Source organism: Leptosomus discolor, chromosome 12, assembly GCF_034619465.1.
Source record: "Leptosomus discolor isolate bLepDis1 chromosome 12, bLepDis1.hap2, whole genome shotgun sequence".
Classification (NCBI taxonomy): Eukaryota; Metazoa; Chordata; class Aves; order Leptosomiformes; family Leptosomidae; genus Leptosomus; species Leptosomus discolor.
The window spans coordinates 14,186,812-14,206,997 of record NC_141402.1 but is presented as its reverse complement, the minus strand read 5'-3'; the positions used below and the strand labels follow the sequence as shown (position 1 = coordinate 14,206,997).

The following is a 20,186-nucleotide window of genomic DNA, read 5'->3' as shown; positions in this document are numbered from 1 at the left end:
GCATCTAAAAAATGTCTCTGACTTTTCTGCCTCCTTAAACTTTCTGCTTGTTTCAATTATTCTGTTGAACTGGTACCACACAAATTAGAAATGTGGTTGGAAGTGCACATCACTTTGTCCATTGGTATAGAATTGACAAGGACTATCCGTGTAAAAGGCATGCCCCATTTTTATGTCCATAGAACTTGTATGTGAGTGCATGTATATTGTTATAGGGGTATTGGGGAAAAGCTCAAAAAGCATTTGGATGTTTGTGTGTTAGAATTCAAACTTTAAAAATAACCTTTCAAAGTAATTTTTAAATGGTGGCATGTGCATGGTCTTCTAATGCTTGTGAGGTTTCTCTTTTGTACCATTGATGGCCTTGGAAAGAGCAAAAAGACTCCAAAGCTTTAGGGATTTAATAAATTATGTATGCTGAACTGAAGGTGGGGAAAGGGGATTCCCTGGTCATTTTTAGAACTACAGATCACAAAGACATTATCAGTCTAATGAATTGAATGCAGGCCTGGGAATAGGAGGCCTGGAAATTTTGCCCAACTGTCACTGCCTGACATACTCTCTAAGCATAGCATTTAATCTCTCTGTGTTTCACATTAGAGCATCTCCCTTTCAGATTTGTGATAATCAACTGTGTAATTAAGGTGATCAACTGCACGGAAAATGAAAATTACTGAACAACAGTAATGATGATGTAGTAGTTTATAAAGTCTTTCTGAAAAACTGAATTCAGATGTAAACTAAATTCTTTTGACTTTACCTTTTCTCTGATGAGGAGTATGTTTCAGTAGTTTAATATCAAAGCTTTTTATGTGGCATAATGTTTATTCATCACTAGCAAGGTACTCTGTGGCTAAGATAATGTATTGTGTATGGAACATAGCACTACTTCTAAATTTTATTTTAATTGTAGCTGTTTTCAGTTAAATTAAATGAGACAACAGACCCAGACAAAAAGCAAATGTTGGAGAGAATTCAAAATGCAGTGAAGTCTGCTTTTGAACCTCTACAAGGAGCTGTGCAAGCAAAACTCCCTGCAGAAGAGATCAACAGATGTCATGAGGTCAGTTTGAGCACCTTTTAAAATTATATTTGGCTTACAATTGTTAGGAGTTTTAAAAGTAATATTTAGCTTGTAGTAATTCCCTGAAACATGATGAAAATTTTTATTCATAAAAAGAGGAATGGTGGGCCTGAGGACCTTTTAGTACTTTGCATTCAATACAGGAAAATTGATCCTTGAATTAAACTATATAGTTTTTGGATGCTGATTTTGTCAGTGACTTTGTTTCTTTACTCCCACTGTGATAATTACTCAGTTATTTTTACCTTTCCAGTGGGGATTTTTCTCTTGCATATAATACTTTAGACTTTCTCTTTGACTTTTTTGTCTTGATGAATTAGTTTCCATAGAGATTACTGAACATGCATTTATGACATTCCGATACTGGTGTCAGTTTTCTACCTGAGTGTTTCTGTCTCTGATCGGAGAAGAAAATGCATCCGAAAAAATTATGCTCAGAATAATTTTTATCCAAAGACCATTACATTTAATGACAATAATACTGTTGACTTTATTGGGCTTTGATACTGTCCCAGTAACCAGGTCAGTCAGTATAACTACTGTCTTTTAGTAATTGGTTTCCAATTTCATCTTTTCCTGCTTTCAGATTGTTTGTGATAATTACTGTAGGAAGCATAGGGGGTGTGTTCGCTTCTTGAGAAGACTCTCTCTCTAAATTATCTTTTGAAAACAAGTCCAGCTATTCTAATAGCAAGTGCCTTTATCAAAGTGGGTACTGACCTAACAGACTTTTAGAAACAACTAGAACCTAAGCAATCACACCTTCTGGGCTGTTGTAAAAAAAAGTAATCTTTTAATACAATACTGAAATGTATCCTTGCTGATACTCAAATTAGTCTTTCAAACACTTTTTAGCAATGTGGACAGTAAGGCTTCTGTTAGATTATCCAATAGTAATGGAGGAAACAGGTGATGTGATAGAACTGCAGGTCCCATCCGGTGTTTATAGTGTAAATTCCACATGCCTATTTAAGTGATTAATATCAAAACAGATATCACCTATCAGTTTATCTTTGTTCCTCTGTTTGTTTCATTCAAATTTTTGAAGGGCAACATGATAAAAATTTGATAGAAGCGCAGATTACTCTGTATTCATAGCCAGGTGTCTTTTTCCTTAAGCAAACCTTCCTGTTCAGAATAAAATCTTTCTGCAGAGTTTAAACAGGGAATTCTTTGATCACAGAATCACAGAACGGTGGGGGTTGGAAGGGACCTCTGGAGATCATATAGTCCAACCCCCTGCTAAAGCAGGGTCACCCAGAGCAGGTCACACAGGATCGCATCCAGGCGGGTTTTGAACATCTGCAGGGAAGGAGACTCCACAACCTCCCTGGGCAGGCTGTTCCAGGGCTCTGTCACCCTCAATGTAAAGAAGTTTTTCCTCATGTTCAGGCAGAACTTCCTGTGCTCCAGTTTGTGTCCGTTGCCCCTTGTCCTGTCACTGGGCACCACTGAGAAGAGCCTGGTCCCATCCTCTTGACACTCACCCTTTAGATATTTATAAGCATTGATAAGGTCCCCTCTCAGTCATCTCTTCTTCAGGTTAAAGAGCCCCAGGTCTTTCAGCTTTTCCTCGTAGGAGAGGTGCTCCAGTCCCCTCATCATCTTAGTAGCCCTCCGCTGGACTCTCTCCAGTAGTTCCCTGTCCCTCTTGAACTGGAGGGCCCAGAACTGGACACAGTATTCCAGATGTGACCTCACCAGGGCAGAGTAGAGGGATTGGAGAACCTCCCTCGACCTGCTGGCCACACTCTTCTTAATGCACCCCAGGATACCATTGGCCTTCTTGGCCACAAGGGCACATGGCTGGCTCATGGTTAACTTTCTGTCCACCAGAACTCCCAGGTCCTTTTCCACAGAGCTGCTCTCCAGCAGGTCGACCCCCAGCCTCTACTGGTGCACAAAGTTATTCCTCCCCAAGTTCAGGACCCTACACTTGCCCTTGTTGAACCTCATTTGGTTCCTCTCAGCCCAGCTCTCCAGCCTGTCCAGGTCTCACTGAACGGCAGCACAGCCCTCGGGTGTGTCAGCCACTCCTCCCAGTTTTAGGTCATCAGCAAACTCGCTGAGGGTGTGCTCTGTCCCTTCATCCAGGTCACTGATGAATATGTTGAATAGGACCAGACCCAGTACTGACCCCTGGGGAACAGCCCTAGTCGCAGGCCTCCAACTGGACTCTGTGCCACTGATCACAACTCTGAGCTCTGTCCTTCATCCAGTTCTCAATCCACCTCATTGTCCGCTCACGTATCCTGCACTTCCTAAGCTTACTTATGAGGATGTGATGGGAGACAGTGTCAAAAGCTTTGCTAAAGTCGAGGTAGACAACATCCACTGCTTTCCCCTTGTCCACCCACCCAGTCATGCCATCACAGAAGGCTATCAGGTTGGTCAGGCATGATTTCCCCTTGGTGAATCCATGCTGGCTACTCCTGATAATTTTCTTTTCCTCCATCTGTTTAGAGATAACAGCCAGAATGAGCTGCTCCACCACCTTTCCAGGGATGGAGGTGAGGCTGACTGGTTTGTAGTTCCCCAGATCCTCCTTCTTGCCCTTTTTGAAGACTGGAGTGACATTGGCTTTCCTCTGGTCCTCAGGCACCTCTCCTGTCCTCCATGACCTGTCAAAGGTGATGGAGAGTGGCTTAACAATAATATCTGCCATCTCACTGAGCACTTGTGGGTGCATCCCATCGCAGCCCATGGATTTTTGAGTGTCCAGACTGGCTAAGAGATCCCTAACCCAGTCCTCCTCGATCAAGGGGCAGTCTTCCTTCCTCCAGACTTCCTCTCCTGCTTCCAAGGTCTGGGATTCCTGAGGACCAGCCTTAGCAGTAAAGACTGAGGCAAAGAAGGTATTCAGTAACTCTGCCTTCTCTGTATCCTCAGTCACCAGGGTACCTGCCTCGTTCAGCAGAGGGCCCACATTTTCCCTGGTCTTCCTTTTGCTACCGATGTATTTGAAGAATCCCTTCTTATTGTCTTTGATGTCCCTAGCCAGACATGATTACTTGATCAATTGCACTTACAATTGCTGTTTTACAGATACTGTTGGAAGAAGCCAAAGATTTGCTGTCTGACTGGTTGGACACAAAATTTGGCAGTCAAGTGACTGACAATTCCATATTCTCAAAGCTCCCCAAATTCTGGGAAGGGGAATTTCATAAAGATATGGAAGCACTCAATGTAAGTAAACAAACTGTTTTCTGTTCTAAAGGTGTATGTGCCATGCCTCATAATACCCAGAATGCAATTCAGCTCCTTAATAGCTTTCAGAAACCTCATATTTCAACCTTATTGATAAAATATTTCCTTTAGTTTGAATAGGTAGCTGTTAAATAGCACCTGTTCTGTTTCCATCCCAACAATCCTGCATCAGTTATGCATGTTACCAGAGCCAGTTAACTGGTGATCAAGTCTGATGTGTGCACTCCATCCCTTCCCCATGGTGTAACAGAGGGTTGTAATCATGAATTGATCCAGAGGTTTGAGATAGTCTGTTAGCTGCATAAGAGAGCTCTGCCAGCCTCAGCATTTAGACTATTTACCAGTCTTCAGCCACTAAGAAATGGGTAATGATAACAATCAAGGACAAATTTGTCTGTTAAAGATGAAATGCTATGTCACATGCAATGGTTCAGGTCAGTGAAGGTTTATTTATCTACCTGCAAATCAGAGGGACTTTTGCCTGTCCTGTCAGAAGTACAGTAAATGGAAGAGCTGACATCTCCTGCAGTCCTTTGTTGTTAACGTCGCCTTAAAGGCTGAGGAAAAAATGGCCACAGCACATTGTTTCAGAGCAGAAAGCTTGAAATAGAAGTCTTAGATTCTACTGTTGCTTGCTTTTGAGCCAATTTTAACCAATGTATAATATATATATTTAGTGCATATATAGATGCATGTGTGTAAATATTTATATTTAATGTATAAAATAAAATTCTACTTTTTATCCATAGGTTTTACCTCCAGATGTTTTAACACGGGTCAGTGAATATGTGCCAGAGATTGTGGATTTTGTGAAAAAGATTGTGGATAATGGTTATGGGTAAGTTTGCTACTGGATGCTTTTGTTGTGCACTTAGACTGTATCAGAGCTAGAATGATCACTTTCAGCACTTAACTGTGAACTATTTTCTCTGTTTCCATATGCACTAGTAATCTTTTCCAGAAGTAGTGTTTCATCAAATAAAAAAACTTCAGGTTGCTTTGCAAAAGACCTGTTATTTCTCACCTGGTGAAAATTTGCTATTCTATACTTTCTATGATGTCTTACAAAGAGAGAAGTTAGATTATTAAATTTATAGGGTGAAATCCTCATTCATTAAAATAAACTCAAAGTCTCATTCACTTGAACTGTGTTTGACTTATGGTCTTTAGCAAGGGGTTTCAAAAATGGATGCCTGAGTAGAGGGCTGGAAATCAGTTGTAAATAACATAAGTTAAAACCAAGAAATTGTGAACTGTTTTTCTGCTGTTGTGAAATACTTGTGAAAATCTAGCTAATATTCTGGAAGTTCCTAAATATCATGATAGATTCCCATCTGAAATTTTTGAGTTCTCTTTCTGTTAGTAGCCTGAATTTTTCAACATGGATGTATTTTTATTGTGGAAAAAAAAGTAAACCTGTGGTCCAGACTGCCATAATTTCTCTTGGATGTTCTTTTAAACCTACATTTTAAAATTTTCTTTAAAAAAAAAGGGGGGGAGCACAGTTCAAAATTGTTTGCATTGAATTACCAGCGTTCCTAGTGGTACTGAAACTTAGCTTTGTGTCAGAGTTTTTATTATGCCTTTATTGGGACAAAATTAGCAAAGTGAAGGAAGACAAAATGAACTGTGAAACAAAAATGATTCATAGTATAATACTGCAGAATATTAAAAGGGACCATACTGTAGGTATTTCTTCTCTTAAGGCTGTTATCTGACGTCTCACCTCTTAAGAGTTTACAAAAGATGTTAGTTGTTTTCCCTTTGATCAATTTTATTATGACTTTCAATTTGTCTGAAGTCTTTTTGGTAAGGGCTTAAAACTTAGGCTCACCTAAGTCATCTTTACAATACTGAGCAGTACCATACTGTATGTGCTTTCGCTAGAAGACTTAAGTTTAAGACAGTGATTTTGGGACAAAATTCAGTTAAGTCTCGGTGGAAAGTTAGCTAAATATAATGATCTTTAACTTTTCAGGTATGTGTCCAATGGATCTGTATACTTTGATACTGTGAAGTTTGATTCCAGTCAAAAACACTCCTATGCTAAGTTGGTTCCTGAAGCTGTGGGTGATCAAAAAGCTCTTCAGGAGGGTGAAGGTAAAAAGGGGAAGTAACATTGGCTTAAGTTGCTGCAGAAACTGATGATGTGTTAGTCTCTTCAATTGGTTTCACTGACATTTGGATCAAAGTTGTTGTCAGAGTTGAATGGTTTACCTGCTGCTCTTCCGGTACCAATAGATTTATTTTCCAAAGTTTTGTAGCTTGAGCCAGCCCTTTCCTGAAAGTTTTTGATTGGAAATACCAAGAAACGAAGAAACGTTATTCATTCTAGAATACTTTTGGGTTGTTTTTTTATTTGTTTGTTTGGAGGGGTTTTTGGTCAGAATTGTGAATAGCTCAGTCATTTGGCTATAGCCCAGTTATTTGGCTGTTCATCTGCTTCAGAGTAGGAGGAGCAAAGACTTGAAGCTGGGTCTTCCACATGCAAGGTGAAAGCTCTCCACATCAGGCCGTGGTTATTTCATGAGAACTCTTTTCACTTTGTAAACCTTGTTGTGTTCAACTAAATCCAAATACAGGGATTTTTTTGAGTCGAGCTATAGCAGGGGCGTAGCTTAAAATGCTCAATAAACCAGACTCATTGGTTATCTGCTCCTAAGGTTGTACAGTTTTAGTAGTGAATCATCCACAAAGTCTATCAGAAGAATATTAAAAGCTGAAATTAGGGCACTTATACCAATAGCTGAGAGATGCAGCTTAAAATGGATGTGTTTTTTTTTTCTTCTTAATTAAAAACCTTTATAGCTGAAATAAAAAGTGCTAAGTTAAACCACCATGTTTATGGTACCATGAATAGATCATTTCCACCACGTAACCAGTCGCTTTTGTTGAATTGTTGTGTCCTTTTGCAAATAGGAATTGATGCTGAGTGATTAAAGTAACTAACCAAGCTGCTTTGACTCATTTGTGATGATTGTCCTTACCCTGACAGATAACGTCATTTTGACTATTACAGGCAGCAGAAATGCTAAGGTGCAAAGTTGCAATTAATGTAAATAAAAGCATAATACTTTTTTATCTTTAAAGTGCATAATGTTAGATATTCTAAACGATTGAGATTGCAGGTATCTCAACTGTACATCAGAATTATTTCACAAATTTACCCTTGACAATTTTGTTTTTAATCTGTCTTGGATTCTTATGCAGTAAGATTGTTACCACTTTTAGTGTCAGTGCTGCAGAGGTGGTAAATTCCCTGTGTTTTAAAGATGTTATAATGAGAGTACCACTTAAATGACCATGAGAAGCTAACAGCAAATAATGCATAACAGATCTGTGATGGTAACAAAACAGTAAACGTAGCTATTGAACAACTACCAGCCATTCTGTGCAGCAGCTGAGGTTAGGGGTAGAAGAAATATCCTATGATCATGTTGTGTGTGCAGATTAAGACAGTCCTATTCTTAGTTTGTATCTTTCTAACTTTGGAGTGAATTGGTTCTGCAGTCTTACTTGTCTATGAGTATAAGATTTTTTGTTTCTGTATTTCTTTTTGTGTAACTGCAATATTGGAATTGTGCCTGCAGAGAGAATGTAGATAAATCTCATGTCAAAACTTAGAAGGCAGTGCAGGTGATACTTGTTGTCAGATTTCCTGTCAACCAAGCATTAATCAAAAGCCCAAAGAATTATTAAGGGTAATGATGAGGAATTTTGAGGGCTGAGTGGTTTTTATTTACTTACTTTTTTAATTCACTTCTTGTGGTGTACAGCAAGGCCCAAAATCAATAATGCTGGTGTTTAAATAAAATGTATGTATTCACATTTTCTCTTTTGAAAGGTGACCTGAGCATCTCAGCTGATCGCTTAAGTGAGAAGCACTCTCCAAATGATTTTGCTTTGTGGAAATCCTCGAAGCCAGGAGAGCCCTCATGGGACTCTCCATGGGGAAGGGTAAGGACGTTATAATCAAGACTTAGATCTTCTACACCTTATTAAATAGCATGTTACACAAATACTTTGCCTCACCTCATATTAATAAGGTATAGATTATGAGTGTGTTCAATGGTAGATTCTGTTGCTATGTTCATTTAATAATTTAGAATCTGTATCAATCTGTCTGTTTGATACTCTTTAAACAGAAGTTTGCATGCAGGCTCATGATGGCTGTTTCTGGTCATTTGTCCTTTATTCATCTACAGGCTTTATCTGCAGTAATTTCTATATAATTTTTTTTCTTGTGGTCAAAAATATTGACGAATAATAAGTAGGATAATCGGAGCATCACAGATGTGTATGCTGTGTTTGATCTTTAAATCCAACAGTATACTTTTATGAAGCTGGGACTGAGAATCTTTTTCTCTTGGTAATGCTCTATCTCATTTCCTCAGGTATGTAACTGCTTAGGGGCAGACCAATGAGGGAGTGATGCACAGGCAGGAGAGGAAGACGATTAACCAGCAGCCAAGTAATGTCTTTTTTTTAACAGGGTCGTCCAGGTTGGCATATTGAATGTTCCGCGATGGCTGGATCCATTCTAGGGGAGTCGATGGATATTCATGGAGGAGGGTTTGATCTCCGATTTCCCCATCATGACAATGAACTGGCACAGTCTGAGGTGAATGAAGTGGCCTTCAGTTCCTGCTGTGAAAAAGCGACGTGCTTTGCTTTGACTGCAACCTACACATACCCATCAATTAATTTTTAAAACTTTATGTGTGTTTGGTATAAGCATAACTTTTTGTTCTCAGGATTTTATTCTTAAATTAACCTGCTTCATGGTATGATGTAAATAATGTTGGGTCTTCCGGGCTTTTTGTTTTTGCTGCAGGCATACTTTGAAAATGATCACTGGGTTCGGTATTTTCTGCATACTGGCCACTTAACAATCGCTGGCTGTAAAATGTCCAAATCTCTGAAGAATTTTATTACCATAAAAGATGCACTGAAGAAACATACAGGTAAAAATTACTTTGGAATTGGAATGCTTTTGGTGTACTTTGAGTGGTGACTGTAGTAATTTTGTTATTCAGGCACATAATGGGGTTTCCAAAAATGGCTAACTTCAGGTGTCCTTCTTCACTAACTTCAGAACAGCTTCTGTGTTATTCTGTTCCTTGTCAGTGTTATCTGTATGAATAATAGTGCTCTTGCTTTTATGGTAGATGTGTTGACAACAAGAATGTTAAAAACTACATCCTCAGCCACTGCAGTATTGGAGGCCATAAAAATGCTTTAGATTGTGATTATTTTCCTTGTGTATTTTAAAACTCCTAATAGCACGACAGTTACGGTTGGCTTTCCTCATGCACTCTTGGAAGGATACACTGGATTATTCAAATAATACCATGGAGTCAGCTATTCAGTATGAGAAGTTTATGAATGTAAGTAAGCTTTCCGTTCGTCTTCCAGCTCTCTAAGCTTTGTGTTGTCGTATGTGTTTCAAGGAACAGAACTTAAGGATATATGAGCCATATCCACAGACTGAGTTTGCCTTATGAATTCATCAGGTGGGATGTCACAGTATTCGTTTAGCTACCATTGAATATTCAAGTCATGTAAATTCCACAGACGGCTACGTTTCTCTGCAGCTGGGTGCTCTCTCCAAGTTTTGACATCTCTGAGCAGCTTGGCACTTAGGCAGGAGTTTAGTTTTTCAGTTCAGCTTGCTTGTAGGACTCAGTCCAACAGATGCTCTCGTAACATGTCTACCAGATCAGACTTTACACAAATATAGCCAAAGGGGAAGAGGGAATATCATTCCTACCTTGTCTCCTCACCACATATATCGAGCATTTGCCTCTATGCCTTGCCAGGCATATGTTGAGGGATCAGGCACAGTTCTTTCCCTTGCTCAGTTTGGATGATTTAAACCCGTGTTTCTGACAAGGAGGCTGTACAGCATTTTGACATCGTTGATCCTGGTCTCTCCAGCTGAAGCTATTACGCTTTTTATGTAAAATGTTTGGTTTGGGCCACAGAACAAGTTAAAATGACTTTTCACCAAGCTGGATGCCCACATAAAATAGGACCTTGGTATGAAGCCACTTCTGCTCTTCAGCTTCCTTTGCTAGCAACACACTTAAAAATCTGCCATTAAGAACTCTTGCCTAAACTTTTTTGAAATGGTATTTTATTTGAACAGCTTGGTGTTAGAGTATCATAGTGTGTCATGCAGTGGCAGAGCCAAGAGATGGAACTGAATTACAGTCCAACTGTGATTCACAGAGCTATGCAAAATGTGTGGGTTTCCTTGTTTTGACAGATGTTCAGTAGATTCTGGCTGAAACACTGTTGAAATCATAACCTTTAGGAGACTAATTAAGAAATAATGCCTTTTCATGTTAAATATTGGTTGTGTCTAATTTAAACTGATTTTTAGCTCTATTCTTCTTTTACAGGAGTTCTTTTTAAATGTGAAGGATATTCTTCGAGCTCCCACTGATGTGACAGGCCAGTTTCAGAAATGGGAAAATCAGGAAGCAGAGCTGAACAAAAAGTGAGTGCAGCATTCCTACTTCTCTGTGAATTGCCGTTGTGTAGCTACATGTTTAATCTTTTTTTTTTCCTTGCAAAATAACTTAGTATGTATGTAGAGATATTTATAAGGCTGTAGCGTTTCCACTGAGTACCCAAACTCTATACAAGCTAATGAATTTAATCTTGCAACAGCTTTATGAAGTATAGGTGAAATTGTTAATTTCCCTCTTGTTTAAGTACACCAGCATGCCTCATCACCCTGTTTGTGAAGGGAAAGAGAACTTTTTTGTTAGATAGCTGTAATTTTCTTCACTGCTTGAAATGCTGTCTGTATAGAGAGAAATGACCGATAATTCACAGTGATTACAACTGGAAGAATAGTATTTTATACATTTCAGAGTGCGGTGAGCAAGCTGAGACAAACAGAAATTAAATGACGTGACTAAAAGCACAAAAGATCAGAGTGCCAATGTTTGAAAATGTGTTACTGAGAGAGACAGTGATGTCAATATTGCAGTCTTTCACTTTTATAACAAAACTATCATTATTGTTTGTAATACGAACAGCTTCCTGTATGACTTCTATTAAGTGTGAAATTTAAAATAGAAGCATCTTAAGTTGCAGTACTAAAATTGTTCCTAGTTCAGTTCATTGTTGTGGACAGAGATGTTGACTATTGAAGGATCAAATGTAGATGCTTCTGTTTAGTGATGTTCTCTGAAAACTTCATCTTCAACTTGAGGCTGGTAGAGCCTTTTTTAAAAAAGGGGGAGGAGAGTAAGTAATAGAGAGGTCAAAAGGAAGGGACAAAGGAGTGGGAGGAAAAGAAGATATGCTTCATGGATATTTGGGTTTGTCTTCTTTCTCTACCACTTCTCATTCTCTTTTCTCTAGAAAAACTGTGTTGTTTGAAACAGTAGTACCTCTTGTGTGATGAAATGGTACTTAATATGCTGTATTATTTATTATGCATATTCATGAACATTACAATCATTTGCATGAACTTATTCCTTGTATATGCTTGTAACAGCTTCATAACACTTCACTTTGTAGTAAGTTAACTTCCAAATTGGTGCTTCTTGCTGGAAAGATCCTAAGCAGAGTACTTGGCTGGTACATAGGGATAGGAGAGCAATACTGTGAAAAAAAAATAAGTGAGTATAAGAAGGTACTAAATAAGCAATTTATACTGCTTTAAAAAAATGGTATGAAAAGGTCAGTTGCTGAAAAAGTGTTTGATGTAATTTGTTCAGATAGTTGTTGCCAATTAGATTATCCTGCCTGCCCTTATCTGTAGCAGCAAAACAGCAGCATCGTGATAATGCCTTTTTTCTTGCTCATCTGTTTTTCCTTCAAATGTAAACTATGACCAACAAAATATTATCTCACTTTTAGGTCTCCTTACTATTCTAACAGAGATTCTTCAGAGTGGGTTGCAGATACTTTTGACATCAATAGTAAAAAAAATGTTTTTCTTCTTAGTTTTTACGACAAGAAGGCAGCAATTCATGAAGCACTGTGTGACAATATTGACACTCGCTCTGTCTTAGAAGAAATGCGTTCACTCGTCAGTCAGAGTAACTCCTATATTGCTGCAAAGAAATCTTCAAGACAAATCCCAAACAGACTTCTTTTAGAAAACATCAGTTTGTATCTCACTCAAATGCTGAAGGTATGTAATAGCAAGTAGTAACGTTGCTATTGCACTGTGCCATTATAACTGTTGTATTTTTGAAGAATATAGGGATCTGTACAGTCTTTGTTTAAATCTTGTAGGAAACTAGAGATCTTCCAAACACACCTCAACCAAAACAACTCCAAATTGCAGTGTGTGCTGCAGAAGGAACAATTTGGAGTCCTTTATGTTACATTATAATTTCAGCTAATATTTTGTTGAACAGTGGAGAGCCCCTGATACATGCAAGGAAAATTAGATAGCAGAAAAAATGTGAGGTCAGAATGACAAATCTGACAGCTTTAAAGCTAAATCTGAAAGCCAATGCTTAGTATGCTCTATCAATTGAAAATCAAAACATCTTCTTTCCACCTGAAAATGAGGAAAAATTTATTTTCTTTGAGGAACAGGAACTGCCCAGGGAGGCTGTGGAGTCTCCTTCCCTGGAGATATTAAAAACCTGCCTGGACACGATCCTGTGTGACCTGCTCTGGGTGACACTGCTCTAGCAGGGGGTTGGACTAGATGATCTCCAGAGATCCCTTCCAACCCCGACCACTTTGTGATTCTGTGGTTCTTACTAGAGCAGTGAATTGTGGGTTAAATGAGAACTAGGTGGCTTCAAAACCGTCGTACATGTGATTTTGCTTAGTTTTCACATACCTGTGACTTGATGGTTTTGTTTTTTTTTTCCCTTGACCAGATTTTTGGTGCCGTAGAAAGTGATGATGCAATTGGTTTTCCTGTTGGAGGGAGTAGTCAAAACATAAATGTAAGTGAAGGATGAAGTACACTATACGAAATCACTCTGTGTCCTTTCAAAGATAAAGTGATTACATTACTGATACGTAGCCGAATTATATTCTTTCTGCTTTTAACATTTGAATCTGAAGTAATGAATTGGCTTAGGAAGCAGGATTTTGCTTTTATGAGAGTTGGGGTTTTTTATAGGTTGGTTTGTCTTAATGACAGACAAATTGTATAGCAACCAGAAAAAGAATTATCTTGTCTTCTGAATGATGAGTTTGTTTAAGAAACCACATGTTAACTACAGACAGCACATGCTACAGTCTAAAGACTCATTACAAGTATTTGTGTGTTAAGTAGTTTCAAAAATATAATTATACTGATTAAACATCTTTGTGGTATACCAAAAACCAGCCTGGAGGCAGCTGGAGTTTTATCCACATTTCAATCTCTTTTTCTCATCTCATTTGTAGCCACAGTTTTTATCTGGCTTTTGAAGGCTGTTTTGCTTTGGTCACCCAGCAGTTCCACTGTGATGCAGAATTTTTTTTGGAAATACTTGGGAGATACCTGATGAAAGTGCTGGTGGGCCCTGTAATCACAGTAATGTTTCATGGCGCAGGCAGGAGAAGTAACTACATGAAAGCTATCAACTTTGCTGTCTTCATTCATGTGAAAAATTTGACATGGACTAATCAGTGCTGTTTTTTCAAGTATTTTTCTGCATTCAAAGGTGTGACCATATGTTTTTCTGTTCCTCCTTAGAAGGAATAGTTAAAACATTTGTGGTGTAACAAAAAAGCTAATTTTTTTTAGTCATCAAAGGAAGAGGAAAGCTTGCTTGTGGTTGAATAATGTGAATGAACACTCATCTGGTAATTGCCCATGCAAATACTTGCATTACTGTGCTGTAGAAATCTCCAGTAATGATGTAACAAGGATAATAAGGAAGATGCTCAGTATTCCATGCCAAAACCCATCAATAGTGAATTTTAATTTAGCTCAGAATTATTTTGAATTTCAGAAGAAAGGCAGCACCTTAACACTTAAATTTTTAGGTCAAATGATGATTAAATTCATATTGAGCAGTTAATTCAGGCAGTGTTTAAAACAGATGTGCTTTATGGAAGGATTTGCAATAGCTTGGAACAAGAAGCTAAGCCCTTTTACTCCTTTAAAGTAATGCTGCCAAGGGTAGTAGAGTCAGAAGAATCTTGTGCAGCAAGAATCGTGTGCTAACACCTGTTAGAAGAAACTTCTGTAAAAACACCTAGGACATTACTGATTTTAAGCATTATAATATAAAAATGCATAAAATCACACATGTTTTTGGCTGTTTCATTAAATATTATACCCTCTTTCAGTCTTCCGTGCAGATTCTTATTTTTCTTAGCAAAAATTACCAGGTGAACATTCAAGGTTGGAAAACTTCTGATTAATTACAGAAGGCTGTGGATCATCCGGCCTATTTTTTCTTTGTCTAAATTGGAGATGAAGGTACCAATAAAGTCATTATCTCCAAAAAAGGCATAATCCTCTTGAAAACGTCTGAAAGAACAACCAGCTTCATTACCATGGTTCAGTAATTTACTTGAAAGGGGATAGAAGAGGTTTGAAGTCAGAAAACCTCAGGTTCCGTAGTCTCGTTTTCCAAATGAATTAAGCATTGCTGTCAAGTTAGTTATTTTGGAAATAAAAATTTTTTGTCTTTAAATGACTGATAAAGAAGCGACAGTGCATGTTTTCCTGACACCACTTCATTTGCACGTTGAGCTAGTTTCAGTGTGGAGGGGGTAGTGGGGATGTGACCATTGCTCACTGACTTGTCAGCAAGGGTTCCACAGTGTTCACATTTACGAAGTTTTAAGAGCCACTGACCTCCTTTCATATGGGCACTTTTAAAACATAACAGACGATCTTGTCTGTTAATTGGACAGAAATTTGTCATGGAGATTTAACAGATGGGAAAGACTCGTGGAAACCGTAGGGGAAACAAAAGTGTGCATTTTTTTTTCTCTCTCTCCCCTACCCTCCAAACTAATGAAACTTTTAATTTAAGCAGTGTCCTGGGTGTCTGGCTTCTCCTTGTGGGATTCCAGAAAAGTGTTGGCAGACAGTGCTGATCTGCAGTTGTTTTTGTAATGGTTCACTCCTGTTCACTAGCTGCTTGCTGTTGCTATTCATTACCATTGAGAGCAGGATTCTCAGGACTTGGTCTTTGAACTTTCATGACCAGCATTTACTACTTACACCTGAAATAATTCAACAGTAATCTCTCCCCACTTTTTGTGGGGGAGGAGTTGTGTGAGGAATACAGACAACTGCACTGTATTGGAAATAAATACAATTACCATAAGCTAACACCTGAGGAACAGATCTATGTTCTAATGAAAGTAAGTCCTAACATCAGTTTCATCTGGTATTATGTCTGACAAGCAGTTGGATGTAAGTAAGACGACACAGAATGTGAAGGGGCGAATTCGTCTGGGTGCTGTTTTTAATCCCTGTATTGCATTACAGTTAGCTGGACTGTAGCATAACCCTGCAGAACTGATTTATCTGTAACGGAAAGGAGACAAAAAAGGAATGGGGAGAGGCAGAACTTCACAAGTTGATTTTACCTGCACAAAAGGAAGCTTGACAGCTAATGCAAGTGATCGTCTATCCTTTGACATCAATAGAGCAATGACTATATTTATTGATACAGCTCTGCTCTGAGAGTCAAGTTCCATCCACCAGCACATACAAACGAAGTGGGTAAGGACATGTTTTATATCTAAATGCCGATTAGCTAACTGTAGAAATAATTATCCTGCAGACTGAATCTACAGTGATGCCATACCTACAAGTTCTTTCTGAGTTCAGAGAAGGCGTGCGACAAATTGCCAAAGAGAAGAAAGGTGAGACGTTCACTTTTTTTCCTGTATTGTTGCATATGAGGCTCAAAGGTTGTAGAAATCAAACTCGGGGAGTGAGCCAACTGATGCAGTCTCTCTTTACTTGTAGAATAAAAGTGAGACATCTTTAAATCAGAGCTGGTTTGAATATTTGTATCTCTGCTACCTGTTTCTTTAATTTGGGAATCTTTTACAGGCTGCTAAAACTAGTTTTCTTTTAATTTCCTAAAGAATCTAAAAGTTCTGGAATAAGGAGGATTAGCTGTTGTTTCTCTAGATTAGGGCACTCCCTGCTTTCTAGGTATGAAAGTACCCATGTCTTCCCCCCTGGGAGCTTGCATTCTCTTAAAAGTGTAAATTGCTACACAACCATACTGTCTGTGTTTAAATAAATCGTTCTTCTTTGTTAGCATAGTTGGAATTGTAGCTCCCCTGCTGGTAACTGAGTGCTCTCTTTGGAGAATTCATCTGGGAGTTTGCTAGAAGTCGTTTTGGCACTTTTTTTTCCCCCCTGTGAAAAGCTTTGATCATGCTGTCGGTGTTGGCAGAAGAACTATATAGAGTTAAAAAGGTTGTTCCATTAAACCCTCTTTGATTTTACTGGTTGATTAGTTTGCAATGGAGCTCTTAGTATTTTCTGCTGTTCCCTCTGGAATTTTACATTTCTTCAATATGGTTTTGATTCTTATTTTCTTAAAAGTTTTTTACACTGAAATTTGTGCTTGGAGACAAAATAGGGCATTTTTTTATATGTAAAACATATATAAATAACCCATATATTATACAGAAATATAAAATTACTTGTCATGTCTGCTTGATAACCTGTTCATCTGGCAAAGAATCTGAACCCTAATTCTGCTACTGTTTTGAGTTCTTCTAAGGGCTAATAAGTTTACCTTGCAAGCACAAAACTGTGTTTGTTAATTTGACTACCCAGCTATTACTGTCAAACTCCTGTAGGCCTAATTGATGATGAGAAATAGGCTTATTAGTTCCAACAGCAAATTCTGTAATTTGAATTAATTCAAGAAGTTTGTGTGTATATCCCTTAGCCAAAAAAGTGACCTTTGGTCTTTCAGTATTTAACATAAATACTTATTTTATATGAGGCTTTTTTATTTTTTCCTTGCTTTCTGATGGTGGAGCTAAACTGATTCTCAGTCTTAACAGTGGTTAAGGTTTAAGTATCGTGGGGCCTTATGTAGAGCATTTTTAGAACGTACTTAGCACAGACTGCTTACTGGCACTTGAGTTTCTTACTTGGAAGGTGTTGGGGTTTTGCCTGAAATAAATTGGCAGTAGGAATAAAGCTGGATCTAATTGCTATTTTGTTGGGGTACAGAGCACGCTGCAGTTTAACCAGGGAGGTACCTCTCATTAAACTATTTGATATATGGAAGCTGAGTTGAGTGGTGGTTGGCAGGACCTGCACTGACATGCTGCTAGTTTGTTTCCCTGTACCCATTGAATTCTTGCTTGCAGAAAGTGTTAAATTACTGTCAAAGTTGTTCTGATTAATGGCGGGGGATTTGGCCTCTACATGGTTGTAAGTGAAGGGAGTTTCCCCACCACAGCCCAATGCTGGCAAGATGGTGTTAAATATTAATTAACATGATCTGTATTGCTTTAAATGTTCTTAGAAGTTAAATAAAAAGTATGCTGCTTCTCCAAAACCTGCAGAGTAATACAAATGTCCCCATCCATATATATATATATAAAAAACTTTAAAAAATGTATCTATTTTTACAAAACATGTCACAGAATAGCCGTTTGTAAAACTATGGGGTTTTGTTAAGAATCAAAATGTATTTACTCTACAAAAATGTTACCAACATCCAGAATGGCTAACATTCAAACGTATAGTAAAATAAATTCTCTATTTTATAAACCTATTAGTACTCAAACTGGAGACCTGCACTGATTATTTACGGTTGAGTCTACTTAATTTGTGAACATACCTAGCAATGATGGTAAACAAAAAAAAGGAAAACACTGTGCCAGCTGTACAAGGGAAAGAAATGCAGAAACCCTCTGCAAAAGACATCAATGATTGGTTGGTCAGAGCATCCTGATGTTTTGAGTCCTTGACCAGCTGCAAAGACCCTGTAGAGTCGTCTCTGCAGCGATGCACAGCGGAGCAGATCTGTGCTCTAGTGCAGCCCCCACCGCCTGGGAAGGATTCTCACTAGCAGCGAATCGTTATTCAGACGTTCAAACGGGAGCAAGTCTCTTCAGTTGTTGTTGGTTGCTCACCTCAGGACATCTGCTTAAATTGACTGCCCTGGGGTAAAGGTGTCCGTGGCTGAACTCTGCCTGCATCTTCATTTCCTGCCATGGGTGCTGGTGCCGTGTGATGCCTTGCTCTAAGCTGCTTCTAGGACACAGGGGGAAACCCTCTGCCCTCTTCCTAATATAGCATGAGTTGACCAGAATTGGACAACTTGGTCATTGTAACCATGCCTGCTCTTGTCTTTTGCTGCCAGTCTTAACATCCAGCATTCTCAAGATGCTTTTTAAGCGTCTCATTTTCCTCCCCATCACAGTGTTCCCATTCACAACATCTGTTTCACATCCAAGACTGCCTTGAAATTCACAGAAAATGTGAAAAGAGGTCTGGGAAACAGTCACAGGCTCAAGCAGTGCCTATCTGCCAGGGTGTTTGTGAGTACTGGTGATAAGGTGCTATCCCACTGGTTTCCTGGTCACTGTCCTCAGTGAGGATAATGGCTTATGTCTTGGGGCAGCCCGTAAACAATCCCCTCCCAATCCCTAAACATCTTTGTTCTGGAGGTACCACATGCAAAGAACAGGCACATTTCAGCCCTAAGAAGCACGATGCTGACTCCTCTGGATGACAGAGGATTGATCAGAGGATGTGTGCTTTCATAAATAATACATGTTTTGTTATATATTTCTCCTTATTCTCTACCTTGATGGATTTCTTCTTAAACTTTCAATTATTCATGATTTTAGATAAGTAAATGTCTATAACTGAGCAGATGTTGTTTTATTGAATAAGCAGTAGGTGTATCTGATACATTCTTGATATATATGTGTAATTCCTTTGCCTAGGTTAGAGTCAACACCTTTTAGTGTTAACAGCCAGTGAGGTAATCTTATCCCTTGTTTATCTTAATGGCCTATTTAGAGTTGCACCAAACATGAATGTGGTTCACTCTGTGTAACTGCTCTGGATCAAGAAAAACAACGACATAGTTCACGGCAGACAAAAGAGCTTCTATAGACTGCAATGCTTTCCTGTGCAGAGAGAGGGCTGCAGAGCGGTGCCAGGCAATGCAGCAGGGTGGCTGTGCCTTTTTATGGTATTAGGGTAGTCGGTGCTGTGTTCACTGTTTAGCTCTCTGAGGCTCTGAGAATGATGGAAGAGATGAAGGCTTAGGGGTGGTGTCTACTGGTATGTGCGGTGGTTAGTACGGTGTCTGGATGGTAGCTTCTACTGCCAGAATTATTACCTTTGAGACCCCTATTACTTCGTGGGTTTAACCAGCTGAGAGTTGCTGAAAGAGAAAATGCTTGTTTATTATGAGCACATGATATCGTCTAACCCAAGTATCTATCTTGTCACACTTGGTGTTTCCTCCTAAATACAAGACTCTATTAAAAATACCACTGAATTAAGTTTACAACAGCAACATACTGGGTCTTCTTGATACATCTAGTTCCTCTTAACCGTTCTGCTGCTTCTTGGCTGATACAGTTTCTCATCCAAGTAAATATTTTCCTCTTAAGACCTGATAGCATCTATTTCAGATAAATCTTGAGTTCTTAACCATTTTCTGTCATCAAAGGCTCTTTGATAAGTTAGCAAGGGAAAAAAAAAAGTCATGATGTCCTGATCACCACCCAGAAAGCCGAATCAAAATTCTCTGTTCTGCTGCAACTAGCTTGCTTGGAAAAAAACAGCTTGGTTAGACTAGGTGGTAAAGATAACTAACTGTAGAAACAGAGGATGTTGAATTACAGTTGCTCTAACAAATGTACGTGTAGTTATCAAGCCCAGAAAATCATAGTCCTTCAAAGGCACTGTTAGATGTAGCACAGGGTATGTTAACTTGTGATTTTTCTAAAATAG

The 20,186-nt window shown here is 38.7% G+C and overlaps 1 protein-coding gene across 3 annotated transcripts in view; it reads left to right on the top strand.

The window, feature by feature from the left end:
• CARS1 (cysteinyl-tRNA synthetase 1) overlaps positions 1-20,186 on the top strand; it is a 36,269-nt gene that overhangs the window by 11,033 nt on the left and 5,050 nt on the right. For all 3 annotated transcript variants that reach the window (XM_086472448.1, XM_086472447.1, XM_086472446.1), the window contains 12 exons: positions 914-1,063; positions 4,130-4,270; positions 5,041-5,129; positions 6,270-6,391; positions 8,136-8,248; positions 8,784-8,912; positions 9,126-9,255; positions 9,575-9,678; positions 10,696-10,793; positions 12,257-12,446; positions 13,153-13,221; positions 16,015-16,096. In XM_086472448.1, coding sequence (XP_086328574.1) covers positions 914-1,063; positions 4,130-4,270; positions 5,041-5,129; positions 6,270-6,391; positions 8,136-8,248; positions 8,784-8,912; positions 9,126-9,255; positions 9,575-9,678; positions 10,696-10,793; positions 12,257-12,446; positions 13,153-13,221; positions 16,015-16,096 — 1,417 coding nt within the window. The remainder of the gene's footprint in view (positions 1-913; positions 1,064-4,129; positions 4,271-5,040; positions 5,130-6,269; positions 6,392-8,135; positions 8,249-8,783; positions 8,913-9,125; positions 9,256-9,574; positions 9,679-10,695; positions 10,794-12,256; positions 12,447-13,152; positions 13,222-16,014; positions 16,097-20,186) is intronic.